Source organism: Onychostoma macrolepis, chromosome 18 (genome assembly GCF_012432095.1).
Source record: "Onychostoma macrolepis isolate SWU-2019 chromosome 18, ASM1243209v1, whole genome shotgun sequence".
NCBI classification, from domain to species: Eukaryota; Metazoa; Chordata; class Actinopteri; order Cypriniformes; family Cyprinidae; genus Onychostoma; species Onychostoma macrolepis.
The window spans coordinates 2,100,131-2,112,269 of NC_081172.1; the positions used below are offsets into that span (position 1 = coordinate 2,100,131).

Genomic DNA, 12,139 nt, shown 5'->3' on the forward strand with positions numbered 1-12,139 from the left:
GATGAGCTGATGTCATGTTATAATATTATAAAGTGCTGTCAAATATAGTGTGTGGCTGCAACACAGCAAAATGTCAAAGACATATTTTATTTTGTTTTATTTTAAAATATTAAAAATAATTCATTAAAATATTTTAAAAAATTATTTTGAAAAAAAAAAATCTTTCAAATCTAAAGTCAGAAATCTATGATTTCTGTAATAAAGCCACTTTCCTTTATTTCCATTAATTAACTTGCCTTAGTCTTTATTTAATTTGTTTTACTTTATTTATTGATGTTTTTGTTTTATTTTGCCTATTTCCCCAATATAAATTGCACTACTCTATCTTTATATACAAAATTGTATATGTGAGTGTGCTTTACATTATATATATATATATATATATATATATAAAAACAGTAATATCGAATAAAATAAATAATATAAATTAGTGCTGTCAAGCAATTAATCGCATCCAAATACAAATTTTTGTTTACATAATTTGTGTACTGTGTATATTTATTATGTATAAATACACATACATATGTGCTTATATGTTTTGAAATATTTACATCTTTACATGTATATATTTATATTCATATAATTTATATTATATATAAATATATTTAATATAAACATTTTCTTTATATATATATATATATATATATATATATATATATATATATGTGTGTATATAAGAAATGTGTGTGTGTATTTATATATACATAATAAATATACACAGTACACACACATTATGTAAACAAAAACTTTTATTTTAGATGCGATTAATCGCAATTAATCGTTTGACAGCACTAATATAAATACATGAAACAATTTTCAAGAGAAGGGAGACAACATTTTCACATATTCAACATTTTTATTCAAAATGGAAATCATTCTTAATAAACAATCTTATTTGTGGTGGGGTTAACTACTGTAAATGTATACCTTTTGGCATAAACATTACATCGTATTTCTGAACAGAAGAAAAAAAACTCTTCCAATAAACACACGGTACATGTATTTGGGAAGTAAAGCAGAATATTGACAAGTGGAATTTTATTTATTAAGAAATACATTCAGTTTTTAAGGCTTATACATTTACTGCTGCAGTGTGATGGAAACAAACCATCACTGCTTGAGGAGTTTAAAAAGATCTCCCTTTTCCCTTCAGTTCAGACAAATTCAGAACAAACAACTTCAACAGAAGAATAACAGATCAGAATTCAATTGAAAATCAAGAGAATAAAGTGACATGAAACTGGACTGATATTATTTCCTGAGCAAAATCCCCTATATTAGGCGGATGGGTAAACGTAGAGTTTTTACCTATAACAGAGGTCATCAGCACACGCAGAGGCTAAACATTTGACACGTTTTATGACATTGCATTTCTAATCCCCAACTTGTAGCTGAAGAAATCAGAAAAAAAACTGCATGGAATTACACTTGCACACACAAAGAAAACCCCGATGTGAAGTTAACAATTTAACACAACAATCAATATTGTTCTAAAACACTAAAGCATATTGAAATGTATAATCAAAAACATCAAATCTTGCTGAAAAAAAGCCCAAGCCAGTCTGGGTCTGAAGACTTTTTTTAGCAAGATCTTTGAAAAGGCTGGAAGACCAGCTAAGACCAGTTTAAACCAGCTAAGACCTTTTCTTCAGCATGAAATTGAAACCAAATATTTAGTACTTTCACAAAATCCAGGGTATGTCATTTATCCCCTGCAAAGAAACATACAAAACACAATACAATAATTCTCCTCCAGTGAGAAAAGTTACAAAAGGAAACAAAATGCTGAAATCCATCATCTTTGGTTTGCTAGAAAGTCATAAACGATTGAAAGCACGACTGTGCAACACTGTTTTTGGTTTCCTGATGTCCTTTCAGTAAGCAGAACTCAAATCTACTCAGGAATAAAGCTTTGAAAAAATGACAAAACACATGCAAAAGAATCTACATTAATGCTCGGTGCAACGGCGACCACAGTCTTTGGTTTCAGGCTGTTTGCTTCGAAAAGAAAAATTATAAACTGATTGTGTCTCTCTGATTGAAATACAGCCAGCAATCAATTTCCCCTGATTGAGAAGAATTTCAGCCGCATGGAATGTTAACATAATATAATATAATATCTCTCTCTCTCTGTGTGTATATAATTTTCATGTACAACAACATCCATGTTGAACTTGAAACTCTAATGAGGGAAACTGATCACTGTGACATTTGATTTAAGGAGGTGAATCTCATAAAGCTGAAGAATCAAGAAAATTTCCGGCTAATATTTTACTCCAAAATAAAAAGAAAAAAAATAAGAAATTATATACTGCAGTGCCATAATTATTTTCATGACAAATAAACCATTAATTTATGATTTTCATTTAAAAAATATAATATATTTTATACCATGACAATTATTTTATACCATGTTTTATGATGATTTACATTTTAAAAATTATTTTATATCATGTCAAATAAGCAATTAATTTATGATTAGCATCAAAAAATATATTTTCCATGACAATTAAGCAATGAATTTATGATGATTTACATTAAAATATTTTTTATGTAAAATAATGTAATATATAAACCGTTCTATTTTATATCATGACAAATAAGCAATTAATTTATGATATTTACATTAAAGTTATTTTTAATATAATATAATAAAGTATTGATAATGCAAATTTGGGGGTGAAATGTGCTTAATTGTCAAGCAAATAACACCACAATGTAAATAATCTAAATGGTCTCAAAATAAGTAGCTATTGATTTTCTTTATGCACAATTTTTTTTTTTTTTCTGTTGATTTTGGAGTGAAATATGACATGCATTCACAAGATTTGCAATGCTGATCTTCTGCATCTCCACCTGATTTGGTCTCAGGACATCAAGACGTCTCGGAGTTCTTTAAAGCAGCTCTTTTTTTGGGCGTTTGCCAGTCTCTGGGTGAAACATCTTTGGTTTGATTCACGTATAATCTCATTGTCATCTTATCATCCCAAAGACCAGCAAACCAGAAAGAAGAAACGAAAGAGCAAACAGCTCTGTGGATGATGGCGTGTCACCGTTGCACATTCAGCTGCGTGAAAAAACTACAAAACAACTCCAAACTAATCTGAAAGACAAGTGCTACACTCATGATCCTAAATCTAAAATAGCATCCACTATTTCAAAAGTACTAAAGTAACTAAAATGCGTACTCAGTAGTACATATACAGTATGTCGAGAAAAATAGATATCTTTGGGAGGCAAAAAGCTTTCATGATCATTCAGATTTGATTATTATTTTTGGTTTTCAGAACATTCACTCGAACTGCAGTCGAATCAATCTCTTCACACGTTAAGGCCATTGTTTAAAGCTATCGGTTCAGCCGAACTAAGAAACGCCCAGCATTTTTGGTTACTTCGTACTCAAAAGAAGAAATAAACTACGGAAAAAGAAATCCATCTCCACAACAGAGCTAAAACACACATTCAGCACGGGTCAACCGCCCGAAAAAACCCTGTCCATCAAACCATGTCACTGTACAAAACACATGGCTTTCAAATCATCCCTGAGACAAAGAAATCAAACACAACTACTGCTAAAAATCAAAAAGTAAAACGAGGTAGTATAAAACAGGGACTATAAGAGCAAAAATACACACATTCATACGACAGACCTGAGAAATCTAACGTGACCTGAAGTAGAGCCGCAAATAAACCGTACGTAAACATCAGAGTAAAACATTCAAAGTTTAACACTGTCCTAACTGTGTGATGCAATGAGCCGGGTAGCTCCGCCCACTGTGAACTCCTATTGGTCCAAAGTCCTGCCTATTAAACAGCAACTGTGTTCTGATTGGCTGCAATTGCACCACACAGCAGGACATGTAAAAAACCTACGCAACTCATACCTCAGGATTAAACAAACAGACAAACACACAAACTAACATTAAAACAGCGCTGTCGAGTGTATAAGTGGACATTAAATACTTAAAGATAAACTGAGGTAGATTAGGAAGTCAAGAGAGGCTCTCTCTCGCTGAGGTTACGTCAGAACCTGGACGTTTTTTTTAACATTCATGGTGGGTGAGATTCTAGTTTCTTTCAGACACACATTGGTTTATAAAAACGAACAGAAAAAGAGAGAAACAAATACATTCACCGAGAAAGAGGGCATTTGTGGACGTCTCGGGTCGTCCAGCACTGCTCAGTAGTCCGTTTAAGCAGAAGGGGGCGCCAGAGAGCACAAGGTTTTTTTGCTAAACAGGATGTGGCTCCATCATTTCCTGTTTCTGAAGTGTCGTTTCCGTCATTGGGATCACGTGGGGATGCAGCTCTGTCTCTGTAACCTCGTGAACGGGCGTTTCGTCCGACGCTTCGCTATCCTCGCCTTGCAGGGAGTCCGGGCGACTACCGGCACCCAGAGACAGGTTAGTCGCCTCGGTGTCGTCGTGAGAGTAGCGTCCCGAGTCGCCCGTCTCGTGACTGCCCTCGCTGGAATGAGAGCCCTCGCTGTCGCCCCCTGGTGGCCCAAACAGGCCCTGCAGAGCGGACGGCGGGTGTTGAGGAGAGGTGTCTGTGTAACACAGCAGGGTGGTGCCATGATGATAGGAGTAAGATGGACTGGAGACACTCTTCACATCCTGATAGAGGCAGAAAACACCAGTAAACAACAGAGAAAGAAGAGTTTCGTGTTGGGTAAGTTACTCTAAAAAAGTAATTAATTACATCTTCAACAGTGTAATTAGATTACTGTAGAAATTAGTCTTAGTATTAACTCAACAATGTAAGTAAAGTGAGAAGGGTACATAAAAAGCATGCATTTTAAGACTTTAAATTTTGATGTTAAATCCACTAAATGTTCTACAGTCTATACACAGTATTAAGTTCAATTACATAAGAAGTAACTGTAATTAAATTACAGAAAAAATAAGAGTAATCCCTTACTTTACTGTTTCAAGGGAAAAGTCATTCAATTACAGTAATTAATTACTTAGTAATTAGTTACACCCAACGCAAGAGACATTTAAAAGACGTCCAAAAGAGACATAAATAGGTGAATCCCATAAATAATGTTATATTTCATCTCAAAAGCACAATGAAACACAGACAATTATATTTTACTCAAAAATGAAGAAAATGAGTTTTTTTCGTATCAGTTGTTTTTACATTGTGACATTAAGAAATTTGTTAATTTCTCTAAATTTCTCAATGTTATGTTAAAAAACTTTACATGCAAACAAAAACAAGACATTACTATTTAATAATATATTCTTATTAAAATAAATTATTTCAATAAACAGTGTCTTTTTAGTATATTTATTATTTATATAATATAATAGTATGTATCAGTATTTTAATTTTTAATTATTTTATTATTATTATTTGTTGTTTTTACATTTTGATTTAGCTTTTATATATTTTTGTTTCAGTTTTGTTAATTGTAGTACTTCAACCTTTTTATTATTTTATCATTTCCAATTTTAAGTTTTTATTTATTATTATTTATTATTATTATTATTTTTACTTTTTAATAGTTTTAGCTTTACAATAACAACACAGATTTATACATCATGGCAGTATTTACTACCTTTAATTTATACTCATTTATAATAATAATAATAATAATAATAATAAATATAGTAAACTACTATAGTTTATTATGATAATGTCACATGAACATAATATATTATATTGTATCATTTGAAATATTATTAAAAATTAAAAGCATTATTTTGAGTATTTTTTCCCTCATTCAGATGTTAGATTATGGTTATATCTGACCGTTTCTTTAATAATCCTCACTGAAAATTGTAAACGGTTTCATACCTTGTTATCGCTCTTAAAGAAGTTCCATTTCTTTCTTTTCTTCTTCTCAGTGGTGGGCTTCACCGGTCCATAGCTGTTAATGATCAGATTTGTTCCGCCCTAAAAGAGTGAAACACAATCATCAGAACATTGTTTCCACAAAAGACACTGTATGCAATAAAACAAACACACACACACGAAAGGTACTTTTAGGCAGGAATGTGTCATTTTAAACATGCCTTTGCATCTATGAAATGATCCCTCGTCATGGGCATCATCACCTCCACGCTCTCAGCTTGACTCTGATTGGCCAGACGGACAGCAGTGGGCGGAGTCTGTCCTCCTGCTTGTCTGATGGATTTAGTAGTGGACGATTGCCTGTGTCATAAATAATGCAGGTCAGTCATGGATTCACCATGGAAACAATCAATTAACTCACATTTGAGAATGCATTTATAATTACTTTGATATACAGCCCAAATAATGTGCAATAATTAGCAAGAAAACATCTATTGGTTGGAAGCAGTGTTATTTTAGTATTATTTATACACGATTATAGTATTTTTTTTATAATTTGAATTAGCTTTTATTTTTATAATTTCAGTTTTCATTTAATTTTAGTTTAAGTTGTTAAGTGTTTTTGTAAGTTTTTATATTTCTATTTAGCTTTCATGTATTTTTATTTCAGTTTTGGTTTTAAGAATTTCATTTTGTTCGTTTTTTTTTTTTTTTCCCATTCATATTTCAGCTTTATTTGAATGACTGAAAATGAGCTTAGTTAACTATTTTTAGTGGTCGCAGGTGTTTATGCAGGCGATCTCTTACCTGGTTTTGCTCCTGCAGGCCAGTATGATGATGCAGATGATAATGCAGGCTAAAGCGATGCACACACCCACCACTATCCCCGTCATTGACCTCTGATCCAGGTGATAGAAACCATCAGAAAACGCTGCAGAGCGAGCAAAAAAAAAAAAAAAACCAGTATGAAGTTAATGCCATGACTTGCATTGTGTGTTTATCTCATCTATGTGGATTTTCACACGAATGGCACGAAAGAAAATGCATTTAAATGCAATATTTCTATTGATTTTAACATATTCTCCCAGCTTAAGGAGGGCACTGCATGACTGGGAAGCTTCCGTGATTCACCTGTGCCGTGGGCGGAGCCCTGTGCTCGGGGGGCGTGTCCATCTGTGCGCACGGTCAGTTCTACTGCAGGTGAGAACGGCCCGTCTCCCATCTGATTGGACGCCGAGACCTTCACCAGGTACACCTGCCCGGACTGAAGATTCTCCAGCAGGGCCATCGTCACGCTCCCTGACAACGAGGGTGACATTATTAACCAAAAATAAATATATACGCTTATGAATTATTTATCATAAGACTCAAAATACTGTGGACCTTTTGGGAAAATACTGTTTCTGCTTTTTTGTAAAAATCTTTTCATTAACTTTGTGAATCTCAAAGTAAAAAAAAAGACATAAATACATACTATGCATTAAGACAAGATTATTTAGATTTAGTTCAGAGATGCTCAAACCGCAAGCCAAAGTTGGCATAGAGACCATTGATTTGGCCAAATGTCAAAAGTGGGGAAAAATTGGAAAAATATCAAAATACTTTGATATACAGTATAACCCAATAACTTGCAATAACTATTAAGAAAACAGTCTATAGGTGGGCAGCAGTGTTATTTTAGTATTAGTATTGTGAATTAGTTTTTATTTTATATAGCTTTCATTTAAATTTAATTTTATAATTTAGTAATGTTGTCTGATGAGTTTTTGCCATTTTTATTAGTAATTAGTTTTTATATTTCTATTTAGCTTTTATTTATTTTTTATTTCAGTTTTAATTTGACTAATTTTAGAACTTCAACTTGTATTTAGTTAGCTGCCAAGGTAACTGAAGCATATATTTCAAATGTATCTTTTTGCATAGAAATATATAGAATATCAGTGAATTTCATTTTGAAAATGTAAATTTTAATATGCAACAATATTTTTATATGCACCATAAATAAAACATTTAATTTAATGCAAAATTAATTTTTGGTCCACAGACATTAAAATCAGCAAGTATTAAATTCAGTATAACAAACATTACTATGGTGTCCTGTATAGATATTTATGAAATCTAAATATATAAAATATATGAGAATTATATATTTTTGCATTACATTATTAAAAATGTACAGCATTTACATTCATGCTAAATATAATTTCTTTTGATTTTGAACTGAAATATGACACAGGTGTGTTCTTGGCCGGTTTTGCGAGATTCGCCCAACTGGGATTTTTACAGCCTGTCTCTTTAATCTTCAAGTGACGGCACAGGATCAGAGTTTTACTGCAAACCGCGGTGGTTATTTGTGACCAAAAGATTCAGGGTGTCGAGGGTTAAAAGTCAAAGGTTTAGAGACTAGTCTCTTAGCAGCAGTACCACCCAAAACCTCCTGAGTCCTGACCCAGCAGCACATCTCTACAGCCACAGTGTGATTTATCCTGCAGAGCAGGCTGGGAATGATGTTCAGATCCAGAGAGCTGTGCGTGCGTGTAACTGAAAACAGATGACATCCGAGTGGAACGCCAGTCCTGCTCATAAACACTAATTCCATCTTTTACAGTCACTGCCCCGGATTTAGACCTAATGCACTCTGAGCTGTTCACATGAGAGCCGTTTTAGCACCTTGTGAAATATTCCATTTCAATTCAAGTTCATTTGTACAGTGCTTTCCACAATACTGTTTCAAAACAGCTTTTTTTAAACTGTTTTAGTTATTTCCGTAGCTCAAGTAAAACTAAATGAAAATGAGAAATGTCCAAAAACGTTTAGGATTTTTTAAAATTCAGTTAACATTTATTTTATTTCCAGTAACAATTTTTTTTTTTTTAAGGTTTTAGTTTTAGTTAACAATAATGACCCTGGTTAGATTAATGCAGTAATATACAGCTATAAAATAATAAAAAACATAATACAGTATTATATTATTATAAAATAATAATACAGTACAGTACAGTACACAGTACACACACACACACATATATACATATATATACACATATACACACACATATATATATAAAATTATTAAGAGGCATTAATGTTATTTTTGGGGGGGGGGGGGGGATCTTTTACATTTTACAGAAAATAATATTAATAATAATAAAATAACAATTAAAAAATGCAGACAGAATCAGCTTCTGTCCATTTTTTAGCTCTAATACAAGAAATGACGTCATATCTGAAATACTAAGATGTGAGACACACAATGTTATTTTTGCATCGCTGAGATACTGTCAAAGTTTTTATTAATATAATGGCTTAGTTTTTATTTCATATTTTCCATTTTCAATTTAATTTCAGTTAAAGTTTTAGTAATTTCGTTGTGCATTTTTGTCATTTTTATTTATTTATTTATGTATTTAAATAATGTTAATTTCATTTTTTGATATTTTAGTAAAATCAAGATAAACTACATGAAAATGTTAAATGTTGCACTGGCAACCAGCTGAAATAAAATACGTTATATATATATAAATTCAGTTAACTTTGTTTTATTTCAAGTAAAAAAAATAATGTAATTCATGGTTTTAGTAAACACACACACACACTTGTTTCACTATCCTTGTGGGGACATTCATAGGCGTAATGGTTTTTATACTGTACGTGCTATTGCCCTACACCAACCCTACACCTAAACCTACCCCTTACAGGAGACTTTCTACATTTTTAGATTTTCAAAAAACTTAATTCTGTGTGATTTATTAGCTTGTTTGCCCATGGGGTCCTCAATTTAGGTCCCCACCGTGACACAAGTCCGCATGAGTCTGTGTGTATTCAGGTTTAAGTCCCCACCTGAATAGAAAAACATGTACACACACACACACACACACACACACACTCACCTTCTCTCTGCAGGATCTGCCACTCTCCGGCGGCCCAGGCTCTGCGTGATGCGTACAGGATGGTGTAACGAGTCACGGCGACATTAAGCTCGTCAGGCGGTTTCCACGACACCAGCGCTGTATCTCCCTCAATCAGAGTGACTTTGACTCCTACAGGAGCTTGAGTGGGAGCTGATCAGAGAACAGACAGACAGACAGCTGTCAATCAAAACCACTCAATGCCTTCTGTTCTCTTTTCTGCATTCAAAATGCTTCTTTAATACACTTGCTCTTATAACTTTTTAATCATTTTAGGTAATATTTAGGATAAATTTTCAATCGCAACACAAATGTGACGTGGCTGTGTCTTGTGTGTTTTGAGTGATCACATCACAATATTGTATTTTGTTACATTGTCATATACTGTCATTCTCATTTTATATGTATATGTGTGTATATGTATATATACACAAGTGCTGTCAAACGATTAATCACATCCAAAATATAACATATACACACACATACATATATTTATTTATTTATTTATTTATTAAGTACATATATTGACCTTCAGGTAGTGTGGTCTGGTAAACCACAGGACTCCAGGGGCTGGACAGCTGATCCACATGAAGACGAACTGCAAACTCATAATTGGTGTTTGGGTCCAAATCAATGACCATCAGACTCTGGGCCGCACTGCAGGAACACACACACATATTAGAGGACGAGCATCACAATCTGTCTGTCTGTCTGTCTGTGTGGTGTGTGGTGTGTGGTGTGTGGTGTGTGGTGTGTGTGTGTGTGTGTGTGTGTGTGTGTGTGTGTGTGTGTGTGTGTGTGCGTCAGTATCACTCACGTCTGCAGGTACAGCACCAGCGAGGCGTTCTGCAGTCCCACCGGGTTACAGCGCACCGTGTAGTTGACCGTCTGTCCGCCGGTGAAAGCGGGTCGGGCCCAGTGCAGGAACACGGAGGAGGAGGAGTTACTGCGGGCGTAAACGTGATGAGGCGGCGGAGGGGGCGGGACCAGACGATCACGGACCGCTGCAAACAAACACACATAAAAATCTGTTTCAATGGTATATTCACTTCAATCTTTTTTCACTCATGCTATTATATATAGAGCCTACAAACTTAAAAGAATCCTAACACTATATGCTAACCAAATCTTCATTTATTGGATTAAAAAAAATACAGTAAAAACAGTGCAAATGTGAAATAATATTACAATTTAAAATAGCTGTTTTCTGTGTGAATATATGTTTAAATGTAATTTATTTCTGTGATCAAAGCTGTATTTTCAGCATCATTACTCCAGTCTTCAGTGTCACATGATCCTTCAGAAATCATTCTAATATGCTGATTTGCTGCTCAACAAACATTTCTGATTATTATCAATGTTAAAAACAAGAAAAGGATTCTTTGATGAATAGAAAGTTTAAAAACAGCATTTGTAACAGAAATCTTTTGTAACATTATAAAAAACAGTTTATCATCAATGTAATGTATCCATATATATTTATTTATTTGTTTGTATATATTTTTTCATGCAGTAAAAATCTAAAATATACATATTATTTGTAGCCTATATTAGTTCTTTTAAGTTTTTTTTGTATCTTTATATCTTGCATTCATTTATGTTTTTAAATGTGCATGCATTTTACAATGCATGGCATGTAAAACCTTACTACCATGCCAGTGAAGTTATTTGAAACTACCTTTATATCATTTTTTTGAACAACGTTTGCAACTTAAGCCAAGAATATACTATAGCAGTGTGTGTATGTGTGTCGCAGCTGAACTCACAAACACATCCCGGTGTGCTGATGGTCTGATCTGCCTGGTATCCTTCACCCATGAAACTATAGGCCAAGAGCTTGACGTGGTACTTCTTTCTTGGATCTATAATAAAGAAATACAAAAAGAAGAAAAACAAAATCTAGTTTAAAAGCCGTTTCTGCTGCATTTAGAATAGGTTAATTGGGTGTTCACACATACAGCAACAAATCAACAGAAATGAGCTTTTTTTCTGTTAAACAATGCATGAGAAGTCATGTCAGAAATGATCAGCAATTCTATGTTGATCCATGCATTGATGCACTGCTGATCGTTCAGCTTGTTCATGAAACGATGCGTGATGTGTGCTGCTACTGATACACATCTTTAGTAGCAACAGTACAGATTTGTACCCTGTACGCTGGACCACAAAACCATAAGGGTCAATATTTGGAAACTGAATAAATAAGCTTTCCATTGATGTATGGATAGGACAATATTTGGCTGAGATATAACTATTTGAAAATCTGGAATCTGAGGGTGCAAAAAAATCTAAATATTGAGAAAATAGCCTTTAAAGTTGTCCAAATGAAGTTCTTAGCAATGCATATTACTAATCAAAAATTAAGTTTTGAAATATTTATGTTAGGAAATGTATAAAATATCTTCATGGAACATGATATTTAGTTAATATCC

General features: G+C 33.3%; 1 protein-coding gene across 1 annotated transcript in view; it reads right to left on the minus strand.

Moving 5' to 3' along the window:
- Window positions 1-813: 813 nt before the first annotated feature.
- The window catches only part of prtga (protogenin homolog a (Gallus gallus)), a 42,854-nt gene continuing 31,528 nt past the window's right edge, over window positions 814-12,139 (minus strand). Inside the window, exons 11-19 of the mRNA XM_058750499.1 lie at window positions 11,474-11,569; window positions 10,525-10,711; window positions 10,237-10,364; window positions 9,690-9,860; window positions 6,931-7,098; window positions 6,607-6,730; window positions 6,021-6,159; window positions 5,803-5,901; window positions 814-4,616 (exon numbers count right to left, since the gene is read on the minus strand). Coding sequence (XP_058606482.1) covers window positions 4,233-4,616; window positions 5,803-5,901; window positions 6,021-6,159; window positions 6,607-6,730; window positions 6,931-7,098; window positions 9,690-9,860; window positions 10,237-10,364; window positions 10,525-10,711; window positions 11,474-11,569 — 1,496 coding nt within the window. The 3' untranslated portion in view covers window positions 814-4,232. The remainder of the gene's footprint in view (window positions 4,617-5,802; window positions 5,902-6,020; window positions 6,160-6,606; window positions 6,731-6,930; window positions 7,099-9,689; window positions 9,861-10,236; window positions 10,365-10,524; window positions 10,712-11,473; window positions 11,570-12,139) is intronic.